The 16764-nt window shown below is 42.5% G+C and overlaps 2 protein-coding genes across 3 annotated transcripts; one reads left to right on the forward strand and one right to left on the reverse strand.

Annotated features, from left to right (window-relative positions):
* Positions 1-2929: 2929 nt before the first annotated feature.
* On the forward strand, positions 2930-5643 carry LOC121780328 (DNA-directed RNA polymerase I subunit rpa49-like). The gene is made up of 4 exons (XM_042177899.1): positions 2930-3400; positions 3842-3991; positions 4240-4560; positions 5089-5643. The coding sequence occupies exons 1-4, from the start codon at positions 3068-3070 to the stop codon at positions 5500-5502; spliced, it is 1218 nt and encodes a 405-aa protein (XP_042033833.1). The 5' UTR covers positions 2930-3067; the 3' UTR covers positions 5503-5643.
* A 653-nt stretch (positions 5644-6296) lies between these two features.
* LOC121779933 (casein kinase I-like) lies at positions 6297-9967 on the reverse strand. 2 transcript variants are annotated; one of them, XM_042177409.1, is made up of 14 exons: positions 9704-9967; positions 9579-9619; positions 8937-9006; positions 8695-8843; positions 8522-8617; positions 8365-8432; positions 8202-8263; positions 8023-8086; positions 7856-7940; positions 7637-7763; positions 7468-7550; positions 7345-7396; positions 7079-7176; positions 6297-6997 (listed from the first exon to the last, which is right to left on the reverse strand). In XM_042177409.1, the coding sequence occupies exons 1-14, from the start codon at positions 9777-9779 to the stop codon at positions 6773-6775; spliced, it is 1296 nt and encodes a 431-aa protein (XP_042033343.1). In that variant the 5' UTR covers positions 9780-9967; the 3' UTR covers positions 6297-6772. The 2 variants fall into 2 exon arrangements, with proteins under 2 accessions (XP_042033343.1, XP_042033344.1); XM_042177410.1 differs by having other exon boundaries at positions 8937-9019.
* Positions 9968-16764: the final 6797 nt, after the last annotated feature.

Here is a 16764-nt window from a genome sequence, read left to right on the forward strand (position 1 = left end):
TGAGAAACAACGAAGTAAGCCGAGCAGAAAAGCTGGGCAAACTCGAACCCACATGGGAAGGTCCATATCGGGTGTCAGAAGTCCTCGGCAAAGGGTCTTACAAATTGACTCACATGTCAGGAGAACAAGTACCCCGAACATGGCACATTTCCAACCTCAAGAAGTTCCATTTGTAAGAGACAGTCCGGTCAGTCAGTCTTGTGTCTAGTTCGGTCCTAGAGGTATGTGCTTTCTTTGTGCTTGGTCGTCCTTTTTTGTCTATGTGCGTTTGGTTTGTCTATGTGCGTTTGGTTTGTCTATGTGCGTTTTGTCTGTCTATGTGCGTGTCGTCTCTTACAAATGTTACTGAGGTATCTTGTTCTTCAAAGGCTGATCCCCTTTTTAGAACATATATAAGCCAACGATTGTGAGTCCAAGCTTCTAAGGAGGATACAAGACCACAATTCAGCTTAAAAAACAAGTAGTTCGTCTGAAACGAACTGCAACAATAAGCCAACGATTGTGAGTCCAAGCTTCTAAGGAGGATACAAGACCACAATTCAGCTTAAGAAACAAGCAGTTCGTCTGAAACGAACTGCAACAAAGGGAAAGTCCGATCCACGCGATAAAACTCGCCGAACTAGGACAAGGGAAAGTCCGATCCACGTGATAAAACTCGCCGAATTAGGACAAGGGAAAGTCCGATCCACGCGATAAAACTCGCCGAATTAGGACACAAGCTTAGTCTGGTCTAAGAAATTTACTTCATAAGACCAAAGACAAGTCCGGTCAAAGAAGTTTACTTCATAAGACCAAGGACGAGTCCGGTCAAAGAAGTTTACTTCATAAGACCGAGGACGAGCACGATGAAATTTTTTCGCCGAGCTGTAAATACGCAGTGTTAGAAGCGAAATAAAAATTTCATTTATCAGAATGCCGAAGTGACTCGCTTCGCCGAAGTGATTCACTTCGCTTTTCGGGGGGGGTAGTGATGGGGTACGTACTAAACAAGCCCAATAGCAGTGACGGCCCATCAGCCCAAAGCCCAAGGAAGAGTATCATTTCGGCATTACCAAAGAGTTCGGCCCCAGCCTAAAGCTCGGTAAAAGCCGACCAATCAGTTCGGCATTACCAAAGAGTTCGGCCCCAGCCTACAGCTCGGTAAAAGCCGACCAATCAAGCTCTACTCTCAGATCGGCAAAAGCTGCTCGGCAATAGTTCAGCAGTTCGGTCTCAGTATTCGACCGAACTGGGAGATAGTGGACCCATGCAGAACCTCCACGACCTCCACTACACGATCTATTTAGTGGTGGACCCATGCAGGATCTCACGACATCCACGACATCCACGACATACTTAGTGGTGATGTAAGCCACGACCTAGTTAGTGGTGATGTAAGCCACGACCTAGTTAGTGGTGATGCAAGCCACGATCTTAGTTCAATGTATAAATAGAACTTAGATCAGAAGGAGTAGGAGTAGTGATGGCTGGGCGAATTTTTGATGGTGATGAATGCAGAAAAATGCAGATCACGACTCAGAGATTTACGTGGTTCGATTTACTGAGGTAAATCTACGTCCACGGGAAGAAAAGAGGGCAGAGTTGTATTGCTTGATCTGTTTTCTACAGCTTACAATACAGACTTGCTATTTGATTTTTTATGTCTAGAGAACCCTCCTACTCCTTCTGATCTAAGTTCTATTTATACATTGAACTAAGATCGTGGCTTGCATCACCACTAACTAGGTCGTGGCTTACATCACCACTAACTAGGTCGTGGCTTACATCACCACTAAGTATGTCGTGGATGTCGTGGATGTCGTGAGATCCTGCATGGGTCCACCACTAAATAGATCATGTAGTGGAGGTCGTGGAGGTTCTGCATGGGTCCACTATCTCCCAGTTCGGTCGAATACTGAGACCGAACTGCTGAACTATTGCCGAGCAGCTTTTGCCGATCTGAGAGTAGAGCTTGATTGGTCGGCTTTTACCGAGCTGTAGGCTGGGGCCGAACTCTTTGGTAATGCCGAACTGATTGGTCGGCTTTTACCGAGCTTTAGGCTGGGGCCGAACTCTTTGGTAATGCCGAAATGATACTCTTCCTTGGGCTTTGGGCTGATGGGACTACTCTTTTTCCTTTTGGGATCTTTTTTCCCTTTAGGTTTTTGGTCTAAAAGGTTTTAACCAAGCCCGACCGTTTCCTCTTTGGGTTTGTGAGTAGCATTATCCTGATACGATTTCTATATATCTCTTAAGCTTTTGCCTTTTGTACTGGTCCTAGGCAAAAGAGAATGTACATGCATTATGTTGAGATTGTTTGTTGTATTTATCAATACAGTTTTATTGATATTGTACATGCATTATGTTGAGATTGTTTGTTGTATTTATTGATATTAATCTGTTTATCAACATATATGAAAATTAAAATTATAACTATAAAATTTCATTATCCGATCATCGTAAGAACATATGCAATTGAGATCTCGATAGAATTCTTATGAACTTACCTATAATTTGATATATTTTTACCAAACAATAATTTAAATCAAGAGAATTATGTAAATTTAAAGTTTTAAGATAATTTGGAGGAGAGAGAAAGTGATTAGTTTTAACTACTATATAGGAAATGACATTAATACCCTTGAAGTTTATTTAATTATTTTTTAATTTTAAATATAATCCACTCGGCATAATTTCAACCACTAGATTTCTTAATCTAATGACTAATATTTAATTTTAATTTGAAATTGCTAATTAGTTAGTAATTGATCATACCCGTATTCCATATATTCAATTAATTTAGTTATTAAAAAAACTAGTTATTTTCTACTTATATTATTATTATTATTATTATTATTATTATTATTATTATTATTATTATTATAATAATACTATCGGATAGTAAGCTTCGCATGAGTATTTAATTGTGAAAAAATGTGGTTTGGAGATGGACAATATAAGCCTCAAAACCCCTAAATCTGCCACGGTGTTAAATTAGGGTTTAGCACAAGTCCTGAAAATCGCAGGTCGAATCACGGGGAAGAAAGAGAAGAAGGTGAGCGAAGAAATCGGAAAGCATTTGGAAACTATGAATGTGAAAGTCAAGGAAATTCGCGAAAACCCAGAAAAGAAAATCTCGCCAGTAATCGGATATTTTCCTTCCGGATTTGACCCGGTGAAGAATTTGGAGGAATCCACCTCGCAATCCGGAGTCTCTAGCGTGAAGGTGTACAAGAATGCCAAACGAAATCCCAAAAACCCTAGATTGGAGGTGGTGGTGGGAGTCGGCGGGTCCGCTGTCAATTTTGTAGGAACGAGCTATTCCGGCGAAGCTAGGACACCGCAGCTCTGCAATTTTGCTCTTGGGGTGTTGGACAAGAACACCGGAGTGCTGAAGATGGTTCCTATTGCTGCTAATAAGGTATTGTGTTTGTGCGTGGCTGAAACCAACTCAGTTTTCGCTGATTTTTGTTACTAGAATTTCTTATTCCAATTTGGTGTTTTTTTCAGTTTGTGCGTGTTTGTGGTGGAATATCTGTTTTATTTGTTGAATTTGGTTTTTCAATTTGTGGCTTTACAACAAAAAAAATTTAAACTTGTTTGTTTTGCACTTGTAGTTGAAGGTTCTGATTCTTCTTAAATTTGATGTTTTTCGACTTGGTTTTTTAAGTGAATGAACGAACTATTCACGATTTTGATGCCCCTTGATATTGATTTGTGATTCCATTTTGAATTTGGTGTTCTTTTTTCTTATCTGAGGCTCAAATATGGTGATGTTTGAGTACAAAGATGAAAAACTGCAGAGGCTGTTTTATTTGTTTCTGTAATCAATATATTGAAGCATTTTATTGTGTGACTGCAGATATTCAGGTTGGAACCAAAGGTTCCTGGGGTGGAGCAGCCTGAAAATGAATCACGAGATGCGGAAAAGGAAGCAGATACATATGAAGAGAGGTCCGAGAAATTCATGAATGCCACACGCATGTATTCAACGAAGAAAAATATAAGAAGGGTATGCATTTTTTTTTCGGGTGGAAGTTAGATAGTTTGGCTGTGTTTATTAAATCTCAGTCCACCTCTGTGTTAGTAGTTTGTAGGTAAAGCTTTTGACATATGCTATACATGGCTGGCCTAACTTGAGAATTACGAGCATCCTTTTCTTTTATTTCCTGAAAGAGAATCAATATCACAAATAGTGGGAAACGGGGTGCAGGCTTTGATTTAGTTCACTTCTAATATGTAGCACTCCTTTACTATCAGGATGAGAAACGCGTAACCTTACGTAGAACAGAAGATGTAGGAGTGCAAGAAGGTATGGAACAAAAATTGGAGGGGATCAAGGTGAACATGGAGGCACTGGTGGAAGCAGTCCCTTCAACTGCTAATGCTCGCAATATCCCTCCACATAATTTGGATGCCAATGAGGTAGAGATGGCCTATCCACTTGACAAGATCATTCTAAAAGGGGAGTGGGATTACCTTCAAGACATTTTTGACAAGTTGCATGGTGGATCCGAACTGGCCCAAGATGTTTACCCAAGTTTTGTTCTCAATCGAGCTCATTCATTGCAAAATATTAAGGTTAGAATTCATAAGATGATTGAAGTTCCCTGTTTTATTGTTTGGCTGTGCTGCAATTGATTTTCCTTCAACATGGTATTATCCTTCTCATGGTTAACTGATTAAATGACTATCAGCTTATCACTTTAATTTCTCAAGTTTTCGTTCATTTGCTGAAAACTGTTGGCATTCTCTATAAACTTGGAAAACATGTCAGTTACCCTAAACTTGTTTCTATGAAACTTTGATATTCAAATAAAGGATTTGGTTTCATGATTATTTCCTTGGGAATCCAACTTGTTCTTTTGTATAATCGTTAGTCATTATTTTCTCGTGATTCCAATTTGCAATACAAACAACCTGATGGTTTTGCTCTTCCTGTATCTGCTGGTTAATGCACCATGCTTTTGACTGCTAGTTCTATTGAGTTAATTGACATGATTACAATCCTTTTTCTCGAGCTTATAAGATATCTCAACATGTAATCATGGACTTTATTGTGTTGAGTCTGAGCTATTTTGTTATCGTTTCTGCCTCTGAAATTTGTAGAATGAGTCAAGTAGAAGGAAGATGGCTGGAATTTTGTCATACATCACTCATCTCATACGATTCAAGGACCGACACTCTATGGATGGGGTGTCGTCTACAAAGTTTCACAGATTGCCTAGCATCTTATCCCAGAAATTCTCCACCATGTTCGCTTCCACTACGGATAAACGACTTCCTCAACATAAACAGGATCTGCTGATAAGCTACGTTCTGGTGCTCTCTCTCTTTGCTGATGATTTTCGCTCTGACCCTTCAGACATCACCAGGGATCTCCGGATGAACCCTTTGACACTAAGAACTCACTACGAGTCCTTGGGCTGCAAGTTTGTTCGTGAAAACATGTCTCTGGTAGCGACCCTCCCTGTCCCGCTGACCTTCCAGACGATCAAGATCAAGAGGAAAAGGCAAAAGTAGATATATGATCACATTCTAAGCAAATCCATTCTTGCTGAGTGTTTGTTTATCTGTGATATTACTCTTAGACGGTGCAAATTTACAGTTTTAATTGTATTTTTGATAACCAAGTTTCAGTTTCTACTTGCTTCCCTTTTGATATATACTATGAACTTTTTAACGTTTTACAATAGTGTCGATGATCGCATGGTCAAAAAGTACTTTAGACAACAACCCTGAGCATGAAGTAAAATCTAGCTAGAGTGAAATTGTGAGAATATATATTTCTTGCTGCCTTAGAAAGTTCAATCTAGAAATGATATATAATTTCAAGTTATCTAATGAGGAGTAGTAAATGTTCGGATAAAAACACAAATCGACCATCGTCTGAGGAATTTAGGAAATAATAACTAGCATTCATAATGCTTCATTTCTAATTTTTTTTAACTTTCAGCCACATTTCTTTACCTATCCAAAATGCCAACAATACAACCGAATTAAAACACCTATATAATATTTTTTATCTCATTATGTAAAGAAGAGATTGGACTGTGAGCAAACCTTATGGTTGATCCTGAATAATTTGTCCTACTATGCATGAATTCTAATATCTTGCAAGTACTAAATATTCTAACTCTTCGGTAAAATCTTTTGCAACATCCCAATTATTTTCAGCATAATTTATTTAAAATGCGCTTTTTAAAAGTATAACGAAATACTAAGTTTCATGTCTAAAACGATTAGAAATATTTGAATATTTTAAAATAACTATTCCAATAAAATACTTCCACCTAATTGATTAAATTTCGACAATATGGCGAAAGCAAGGCGTATAAGCCATATTTGGCATTAACATCACATATGAATTTATTAAACTATCAAGAATTGGGCAAGAAATATCAAAACTACATGCCATGAAAACGACAAATAAAAAAAAGAATGGGTATTTACAACATTAGACGGGAAAGAAGAATAAATGAATCTGTGTTACCTGAGGTGGTATTACACCCAATCTCTGGCCTAAAACTAAAAGGCTTCGTTCGAGTTGGCATAGTGATATAGCGGTTTCATCGTGTCAAGTTTACTGATCTCTCACTTCACCTCACCTCGGAAGCTAACTGATATCTCATTATCTGCATGCACCATTTACTGGTTAGGATTTCCTTCTGCAGCTTCCATTGAGGGAGAAACAACAGATTCCCCGAGTGTTAAATAGGTAGGAGTCGGCATATATATACAGAGGGAATGAGGGGAAATTCGTAGCTACAAGTCCTGATAAATACTGCATAATCTAGTCATTGCCAATATGCATTCTCTCCAGTCCCTTGAGGGTGGAGTCGACAGGTTTTGTGTTCGAGGGGTCATTATTGGGTGACGTTGTGGGGCGACTTTTTTGTGCAGCACCGTGATCTCCATTGACAGGATCATCACCATTCCTGGGGATCTCTGGATCCCGATTGCTAGAAATTGCAGGTTGCTTGGATGTTCCGGCTTTCAGGCCGTTTGAAGTGGATATCTGCAGAAACCATTTTAGAGGATATGCATTCGATGCATTGAACGTTAGAGGATAGACCGTGGTGGTAGGTAGTAGTCTTACCTCCTTTGGTGCAGCAGTATCACTTGCACCTGGATCTTTCACTTTAGACGAATTTAAAGCGTTTCTTCCACGCACAGGTGGCTTGCCTTCATCCAAACCTGCAGAAAGTTGTAGAAAATCCATCAAATTCAAGCATTTATAATGACATCTTCCGAAAAGAACGAGATGGCTAACAAACGAGCGAGTTTGTATGAAAATAACAGGGGGTATGCGATTTCGGAAGCAACAATTCTATCCAGGAACTCAAATAAATGATCAAGAATCACCTGAGTCTCTGTCATTATTAGCATTTGGCAGCATTGAACTCGTTCCAGCACCCTGTCCGAAAATTTATGAGGTTGTAACTCGGAGCGAAGCAAGAGCAGGCGAGCCTAAATTGAGGTACTTACTAGAGAACGCGATGGAGGATTAGCAAGCTGCGACTGCTGATACTTCAAAATAGTCCAATCAAATACGTAATCAAATTGAAAACCTGATAAAGAGAAACGTAAGCATAAATAGAGGATGCGCTAATATAATCAGCAGAAGATGTTGGGAGGGTAAGGCGGACACCATCACCTTCACGAATAAAAAGGTCACGGAAAATTCTTTTCAAATAACCATAATCTGGTTTGTCCTCAAATCTAAGTGAACGGCAATAATGGAAGTAAGAAGCAAATTCTGTTGGATATCCACGGCATAAAGACTGCAACGAAAAGATCAAGTTAAAACCCATCTCTTCTTGCACGGCAGGGACCATACTTCGGTCCAGCGGCTACAAAAAGTTTAATCACCCACCTCTATTGGTGTTTGAACCTTTTTCTCGCTAATTCTGTCGTACTTTTGTTTCTTGTTTCCAGCTTGCAGTCCCTGCCAGGGAAGGCTACATTTTTTTCTAGATAAGAGTCAATGTCCCAAAAGAACTAACAATAGAGAGAACTAACAAGACAAGATTCAAGAACAACCTTCCTCTTAAGAAGTACATAAGAACGTATCCGAGTGATTCTAGGTCATCCCTCCGGCCTTGTTCTATCCATAGGTTAACGCAGTGGAGCAGAATTAAACATGAAAGCAACAAAAAATCAGCTTTCTACTACACCTGTAAGGTCAAATGAATAAAACATATGGCATTTCACATACGTACCGATGCCAAGATGTGTATTTATGCTTGCAAATCTGGCTGTTCCCGTCAAATTCTTATTTTCTCTGAATGATAGAGTAAAGTGTTGCTGAACTACCTTAACGGGTATTGAAGAGAATATTGAACTAAATCAGATTCAACTTAAGTTATAAAGAACACAACATACCTATATGGAATATGTTGATGATTAGAATCTCTATATTTCTTGGCGAGCCCAAAGTCAATGACATAAACCTAGAGGTTAATAAATGGAGTTATCATCCGCAAACCATTAAACAAAATTGAGAAAACTTAAAAATAAGGAATGAAGGAAAGCAGAAGACCTGATTCGCACGCCTTCCCAAGCCCATGAGAAAGTTGTCAGGCTTAAGATCTCGATGCAGAAATGACTTAGAGTGAACAAACTCGAGGCGATTAAGCTGAAAGAGAAGCAGAGATTTCCATGATAAGTGAACCATTAAATTGTTTAGAATCCTAACCAAACAGATTGCATTACCATCTGATCTGCAAGCATGAGAACAGTCTTTAACGACAACTTCCTACTACAAAAGGTGAACATGTCCTCAAGGCTCGCCCCCAATAGGTCCATCACGAGAACATTATAGTCTCCTTCAACCCCAAACCATTTAGTATTTGGGATTCCGGCTGTCAAAATCAAGAAATGCCAAAAATGAGGATACGGATAACATAACCAAGCAAAAAAAGGAAACAAACATCAGCAGCAAAAGAGGATATTACTTCCTCCTTGGAGTAATCTGTACAGTTTCGACTCATAAAGCAGTTGGGGATGTCTAGTCCTTGCATTTTCCTGAAACACGTTCCTATCAATCATAGATCAAAACAAAAGACACTAGGAGAATCTACTAAGAAAATTGTATAAATACATTACGATAAATATCCAAGAGCATGAGAAATATTTAATAAACACTTTTGGGGAAAAGTTACAATGATGAACCCCTTCCCTCTATGTAGCTTGTGTTCACTAAACTAGAAGTACAAGCCCCGGGTGTCCCTTGGCGATCGCCAAGTACGTTTGTATAGAATTATAGTTTCGCCACCTTATTTTAAATCCTAGCTCATTCCAACTCAGGAAAAATAACGAATAACAGGTAGCTGACTAGAAGTACCAATGGCAATGACGATGATGATATGAGCTCTACAAACACTGACGACGGAAGACAAGAACAGAAAACTAATCTTTAAGCCATGCTCAAGACAAAGAAACTCAATTTTTTCAATGTCATTTTTTACAGGAAGCAAAACATTCATTCATCAATGATCAATCCATCAAAGATTTAAAAAAAAACATGATCAAATATTAAAGATGGATCAAAACAAATTTACATGGAAGAACAGATAAAAAAAATTGGAACTACTTACAAGCTTGATAGCAACATCCTCATTCGTCTGGATATTAGTGCCTGCAAACAACAAAAGATAACCAATTAATCCAAAAAGGTGTCGAATATTAACAATCAAATCCAAGAAAATGATGAACAACATGCCTAAGTAAATCTCTCCAAATGAGCCATTCCCAATTTTTCGCCCCAACCGAAACCTATTCCCCACACGCTGCTCCATTTAGAATCCCCCAATCATATCAAAATAAATAAAGTTGAAAATGGAGAAAACGACGCTGAGAGGGGGAAGAACCAATAATGATCTTCAACTTAATGTTTATCACGTTGATTCAATTCGATTAATGAACAAACAAATTTTTTTTTGCCTTCTCACCAAAACTTTAGCACCAAGAAATAATTGCAAATAATTTGTTGGTATTGCATTCCTTTTTTCAAATTAGTTATCAAACTTTAACATGAACAAAAACGAGTGCATTTTAAATCATTTGAATATTTAAATTTTAAATTGTTATTGATTTTATAAATTTTATGTGGTGGCAACTGATGGGGTACGGACTAAACAAGCCCAACAGCAGTGACGGCCCATCAGCCCAAAGCCCAAGGAAGAGTATCAGTTCGGCATTACCAAAGAGTTCGGCCCTAGCCTACAGCTCGGTAAAAGCCGACCAGTCAAGCTCTACTCTCAGATCGGCTAAAGCTGCTCGGCAATAGTTCAGCAGTTCGGTCTCAGTATTCGACCGAACTGGAAGATAGTCAACTCATGCAGGATAGTGGACCAAGTACAGAGATAGTGGACTCATGCAGGATCTCATGCAAGATAGTGGACCCATGCAGGATCTCCATGACCTCCACGACATCCACAACCATCATTAGTGGTGATGCAAGCCACGATCTTAGTTCAAGGTATAAATAGAACTCAGATCAGATAAAGAAGGTTAAGTTCTAAAGAAGTTCTCTAGAGATAAAAGATCAAATAGCAAGTCTGTATTGTAAGCTGTAGAAAACAGATCAAGCAATACAACTCTGCCCTCTTTTCTTCCCGTGGACGTAGATTTACCTCAGTAAATCGAACCACGTAAATCTCTGTGTCGTGATCTGCATTTTCCTGCATTCTTCACCATCAAAAATTCGCCAAACCATCACTGGCGCCGTCTGTGGGAAACAGAGAACCAAATTTGTGATAAAGCGAATTTTTTACCCTTTTTCCACCCCAAAAAAATGCATACCAGATCACATACTACCCGTAATACCGTTCGTGAAAACCATGAGGAAGCTAGTCCAGCCCGCAGGTCCGGAAAACAGCCTCGGGAGACATCTACTTCCAGTTTTCACGATGAAGGAACAAGCCGCTCAAAAGGTCCACACACCGAGTCTTCCCAGCAGCCTGATTTGAATGAGGCTGTCAAGCTGTTCTTGGCTGAGAAGCAGGATGAGTTCTTAGCCTTCCTGCAAAAGAGCCAAGAGCCGAAGACGAAAACGATGGATTCTCCTTCCTCATCCAGACATGAAAGTCACTACCGCAGTAGTGCCGTGTCTTCCAGGAAGAAGAATCCTCAACCCCGACATGTTCCTGTTCCTCCTCGGTACCGGAATCACAGGAGATCTCCATCTCCTCCATACCGAAGAGATGTCGGGTTCGCCATGTACGGAGCATTGAAGACTCCGTTCTCGGACGATATCACCCGAACTCCCCTTCCACAGAACTACCGAACTCCGTCGATGACTTATGACGGGTTGGTGGATCCTCATGACTTCCTGGGACGCTATCAGTATAATATGGCGAACCAGGGTCTCAATGAGGTCCATATGTGCAAGCTGTTTCCCGAGCTGCTTATCGGGAACGCAAGAAGGTGGTTCGATAGCCTCCCCCAAGGCAGCATTAGATCTTACCGAGATCTAATGGATGCTTTCCACAGGAGGTTCTTTCAGAAAGCGGAAGCCCGGATCACTTCGGCTTAGCTGCTTTCTATACGTCAAGGTCACGACGAAAAGATCAGCGACTTCATGACGAGGTTCCACAAGGAATGCCTACAAGTAGATTATCTCAATGATCTACTTGTCATTTCGGCATTCCAAAATGGAATCCTGCCCGGAGCTCTCTACAGAAAGCTCGTGGAATGCAGTCCGCAAACAGCTCAAGAGATGTGGGACATTGCGGACCAGTTTTCTCGTGCCGATGAGGCAGACCGTCGAAAACGGTCTTTAGACAGCTCATCTAGAGAAGACAAAAAGAAGCCCGGTCATAGCGATCAGAGGCATCCTCGCCGAACACCTTCTCCACTAAAGGAGGGATAGCGGTCATCCGAGGTGATCAAAAAAGAGCAAGAGTGCAGATTGCGCTTCAAAGTGCCGAGCAATCAGCTCGGCACCATCAAGCGTAGCAATCACAGCAGCCGGAGTCAGAGGCAGGCGAAATGACCGAAGTCACACCGGAGCCGAACTCGATGGTGTACGGCACTGAAGCCGTGATTCCGGTTGAGATCGGCATACCCAGTCCCCGAACTCAATTTCTCCTCAGAAATGAATGGTGACGGACTGAGAGCCGAACTAGATCTTGCCGAAGAAAGAAGAGAATTGGCCTGCATAAAAGCAGCCAAGTACAAGGAGCAAGTAGCCCGGTATTACAACCAAAGGGTGAAGAAGCTGCAATTTCAAGTGGGAGATCTCGTCTTGAGAAACAACGAAGTAAGCCGAGCAGAAAAGCTGGGCAAGCTCGAACCCACATGGGAAGGTCCGTATCGGGTGTCAGAAGTCCTCGGCAAAGGGTCTTACAAATTGGCTCACATGTCAGGAGAACAGGTACCCCGAACATGGCACATTTACAACCTCAAGAAGTTCCATTTGTAAGAGACAGTCCGGTCAGTCAGTCTTGAGTCCTGTTCGGTCAATGTGCTTTCTTTGGTTTGCTTGGTCTTTGTTTGTCTCTGTGCGTTTTGTCTGTGTGTTTTGTCTGTCTCTGTGCGTGTCGTCTCTTACAAATGTTACTGAGGTATCTTGTTCTTCGAAGGCTGATCCCCTTCTTAGAACATATACAAGCCAACGATTGTGAGTCAAAGCTTCTAAAGAGGATACAAGACCACAATTCAGCTTAAACAAGCAGTTCGTCTGAAACGAACTGCAATAAGCCAACGATTGTGAAGTCCAAGCTTCTAAAGAGGATACAAGACCACAATTCAGCTTAAGAATCAAGCACTTCGTCTGAAACGAACTGCAACAAAAGTCCGATTCACGCGATAAAACTTGCCTGAATTAGGACAAGGGAAAGTCCGATCCACGCGATAAAACTCGCCGAATTAGGACAAGGGAAAGTCCGATCCCCAAATTAGGACAACGGAAAGTCCGATCCAAGCGATAAAACTCGCCAAATTAGGACACAAGCTTAGTCCGGTCAAAGATGTTTATTTCATCAGACCAAAGACGAGTCCGGTCAAAGATGTTTATTTCATCAGACCAAAGACGAGTCCGGTCAAAGATGTTTATTTCATCAGACCAAAGACGAGTCCGGTCAAAGATGTTTATTTCATCAGACCAAGGACCAAGTCCGGTCAAAGAAGTTTACTTCATAAGACCAAGGACCAAGTCCGGTCAAAGAAGTTTACTTCATAAGACCGAGGACAAGTACGATGAAATTTTTTCGCTAAGCTGTAAATACACAGTGTTAGAAGCGAAAACAAAATTTCATTTTTCAAATCTTGTTCGGCATACAACTCCGCTACCCTACAAAATGGCGTTACGCTATTACAAAGGACTATTCTACTGTCCGGGGTTGCTAAAGTTGAGCCACCTATTCACAAAATCCTCGTGAAGCCGAGTTCGGGCGTTCTCGGCAGCTGAAGAATAAGCAGGTCGACGAGATGCTCTAATCGACCTACCACCTCTTCCCTGAGCCCGGGAAGCTCTAGCACCTCGGCGGCGAAGAGTCTCTTCACGAAGCATTTGTTGATCTTGCTCACTCATAATCACAGCTCCTCTACGAACTTCAGTCCGTCCTTGTCTTGACGTTTCCGGCTGTTCCTGAGTTCGTTGCTGACTTGGAGTAAGGTTTTGAGCAAGTGAATCAGGGGTTTGAGCTGGAGTGTGACCATCTGTTGACGGGAAATGCCTAAGGAATCTCTCGATTGAGGGACGCCGGGAAAGAATGATGTCGTACCGAGAAGCCCAGCGCCGCAATGATTTCACGACTTGTTGGCAAGCCGAGCTCTCCAGCGCATTGTTCCTCCGGAGTACATGATATTCCTCCCACAGTTCGTCAACTCGTTCCTGAACTTCAGAGATGGTCATTCCCCCACGCCTGCAGATGAAATCCTCATACGCAGTCCTCTCAGCGACGGCAGTGTTCAGCTCGGCCTCCAGATCCTTCTTTTCGGACTCTAAGTCCTTATTATCGGCCTCCAGCTTCATTGAACGAGCCAAGAGTTCGTCATTCTTCATCTGGTCAGCTATAGCTCTTTTCTCAGCTTCGTCTAAAGCCGAAGAGTACAGCCGCTTCCAGTGAAGTACCTCCAGCTCCTTGAGAGTTAAGAATACAAAGCAGCTACGTCAGTTCGGCATTTCAGCTTACCGAGCAGGTAGTAAACCACAACAGGAGTAAGAGAGTACGAAAGGCTATACGAAGACACAAGAGCAGAAAGAAGAATTTTTTCATTCATAAGAAAAAAATTTTTCTACACAAGGGCTTCAAGGCCGTTTTACAAGAAGGAAGAAACTAAACTAAGAGAAGGAAGATGAAATCATACTCCGCTAGCTTCGTCTCCGCCTTCTCGGTGAGGTTCAGCTTCCTTCTCCTTGTCTGCTTCAGCTTCAGCCTCGGCCTCCCTGCTCTCCCCAGCCTGCTCGGCGCCACCGTAGCCGATCTGCTGCGCCTCCTGCTCGGCCTGCTCATCGCCGGTCTGCCGCTCATGCTGCTCGGTCTCACCCTCTCCATGGAAAATTGGAGCGGGTGAAACTGACCCTATGGAGGCAAAGATAGCCTCCATGTTCTCATCGCGGTCAGCTCGGCAACTACGAACTTGGTCTGCAGAAAGCAGGACCGAGGACGAAGCAAGCTCCTCAAGCACCGGCAGACTCTGAAGCCGAGCTGCTATCTCTCGGCCGTACAGCGGCAGGATGACTTCGGGACCCTGCTCGGCTTTATCGGTCATCAGTTTCAGCAGATCACCGACAAAGGCTGAAAATTGGTTGCTCAGAAAGAGTTTCTCCGCGAAAGCACGGAGAACCTCCCCTTGGGCAACCACGGCAGCAGCATCCCTCCGTTTCGTCTGCTCTCGCTGGATGACGAGCTGGTTTTTGGCAAACTGAGCTTCATCCTGGGCCGAAATCCTAGCAGCTCTGGCCTTCTCAAAGTTAGCCTCAGCCTGTTCGGCCCGATGACAAGCAGCCGCCAACTTCCTCTGCATCTCAGCATAGTCATTGGACGCTTTGGAGAGTTCGACGGCGACGAGCTTGGAGAGCATATCGTTCCTCTGAAAATAGATAAAGAAAAAAGTCAACAAAGGGGCCACAAAAAATACAGAAAAAAAAAGCAAGGCCAGAAAATCAAGAAGAGAATTCACCTCGGCGAAGTCCGTGGGCCATAAAAAGGGCTCACAGATATGTTCCGAAGGAGGCGCCAAGACCACGTCTTTCTCTGGCGCTCTCGGGGGCTTCTGGGTCTTCCCCTTCCTACTTGCCGAAGTCGACTCCGGCTTCTTTGGATCCGAAGAGGTCTTTTGCCTCTTCGGATTCTTCTCGGCATCAGGCGCCGAGCTGGTAGCCTTCTCTTTCTCCGGCTCTTTAAGCTCGGAGGATTTGCGGCTCATCTTATTCAGCATGTACACTGCCAAAAAGCAAAAAAGCAAGGTTAGTTTTCGCCGCTAAAGCAGTAAAGCATAAAAAAGAAATCCTCACCCTCAGTTTCTTCGTCCGAAGACGAGATATTGAACACGAGGTCGCCCTTGACGAGCTCAGTTTCCGAGTATTGTTTCCTAATCATAGGAATCTTATTGAGCTCGCCCTCGAGCTCGGCCAACGGTTCTAACCGAGGATGGGGAATCACGGACTTCGGCCCTCTCCAAGGAAAGCCCGGAGCCGAAGTCCTATTATAAAAAAAGAAACGGTTTTGCCATTTCGGCCACTTGGTTTTGCAGAAGGCCCTAAAAGGCTGTAAGGGGATCAAGTAAAACCAAGATCCCTTCCTTTTAAACTGGAAAAAATTAAGGATTGCCCGCAGAGACAGATCCTTATCTAGCCTACGGAGTTCGGCAGCAAAAGCCGACAAGTGCCTCCAAGAATTCGGAGTCACCTGACCTAAAGGGAGTTGAAAAAAATCAAGAAGCTCTACAAAAGGTGGGGGAAGAGGGAAACGAAGCCCGCATTCTAAGCAGGCTTCGTAAACGGTGGCATAACCCTCCGGCGGGTCGTTAGCCCTATGATCATCGTCGGGAACCACCGCCTTCCCCCCGGGAAGAAGATATTTTTCGTGTAGAGATATCACGGTGTCCTTACTCAAGACGCTGTGAAAGTATTCTACAGTCTTCTCCCCGGACTCTTTCCGGCTAGAAGACCCCTTGCCCCCTTTCCTACCGCTACCTAACTCGGAAGAAGAAGAAGAAGACATGGTTCTTACTCTTTGCAAAATCTGAAGAAATTCTGAAGAAATTCTTGAAAGCGGAAGGAAATTTTTTCGCAAAGGAGATAGAGTGCAGAAGAAGCTATAGCAAAAGTGTTCAACTGATGAAGAAAGGACGTATTTATCAGATTCGGAGAAGATTTCAAAATCATCGCACCGTTTCGAATCCCACCTTTTTAGGATTCAACGGCCGGATTTTACTGTCGCATTTAATGCAGTCACGCGCAAGGCACGTCCCCTGACGTCAGCCTCCCCCGTACCTTTATCCAGAATGCCGAAGTGACTCGCTTCGCCGAAGTGATTCACTTCGTCTTTCGGGGGGGGTAGTGATGGGGTACGGACTAAACAAGCCCAACAGCAGTGACGGCCCATCAGCCCAAAGCCCAAGGAAGAGTATCAGTTCGGCATTACCAAAGAGTTCGGCCCTAGCCTACAGCTCGGTAAAAGCCGACCAGTCAAGCTCTACTCTCAGATCGGCTAAAGCTGCTCGGCAATAGTTCAGCAGTTCGGTCTCAGTATTCGACCGAACTGGAAGATAGTCAACTCATGCAGGATAGTGGACCAAGTACAGAGATAGTGGACTCATGCAGGATCTCAT

This window comes from Salvia splendens, chromosome 19 (assembly GCF_004379255.2).
Source record: "Salvia splendens isolate huo1 chromosome 19, SspV2, whole genome shotgun sequence".
Lineage (NCBI taxonomy): Eukaryota > Viridiplantae > Streptophyta > Magnoliopsida > Lamiales > Lamiaceae > Salvia > Salvia splendens.

Coding starts and splice junctions, on each gene's coding strand:
- LOC121780328 (XM_042177899.1), top strand. CDS start 3,068: ATGAATGTGAAAGTCAAGGAAATTCGCGAAAACCCAGAAAAGAAAATC. Junction 3,992..4,239: donor CGAAGAAAAATATAAGAAGG/GTATGCATTTTT, acceptor CTTTACTATCAG/GATGAGAAACGCGTAACCTT. Junction 4,561..5,088: donor ATTCATTGCAAAATATTAAG/GTTAGAATTCAT, acceptor TGAAATTTGTAG/AATGAGTCAAGTAGAAGGAA.
- LOC121779933 (XM_042177409.1), bottom strand. CDS start 9,779: ATGGAGCAGCGTGTGGGGAATAGGTTTCGGTTGGGGCGAAAAATTGGG. Junction 9,007..9,578: donor AGGATGTTGCTATCAAGCTT/GTAAGTAGTTCC, acceptor AACGTGTTTCAG/GAAAATGCAAGGACTAGACA. Junction 7,397..7,467: donor ATCCTCCATCGCGTTCTCTA/GTAAGTACCTCA, acceptor ATTTTCGGACAG/GGTGCTGGAACGAGTTCAAT.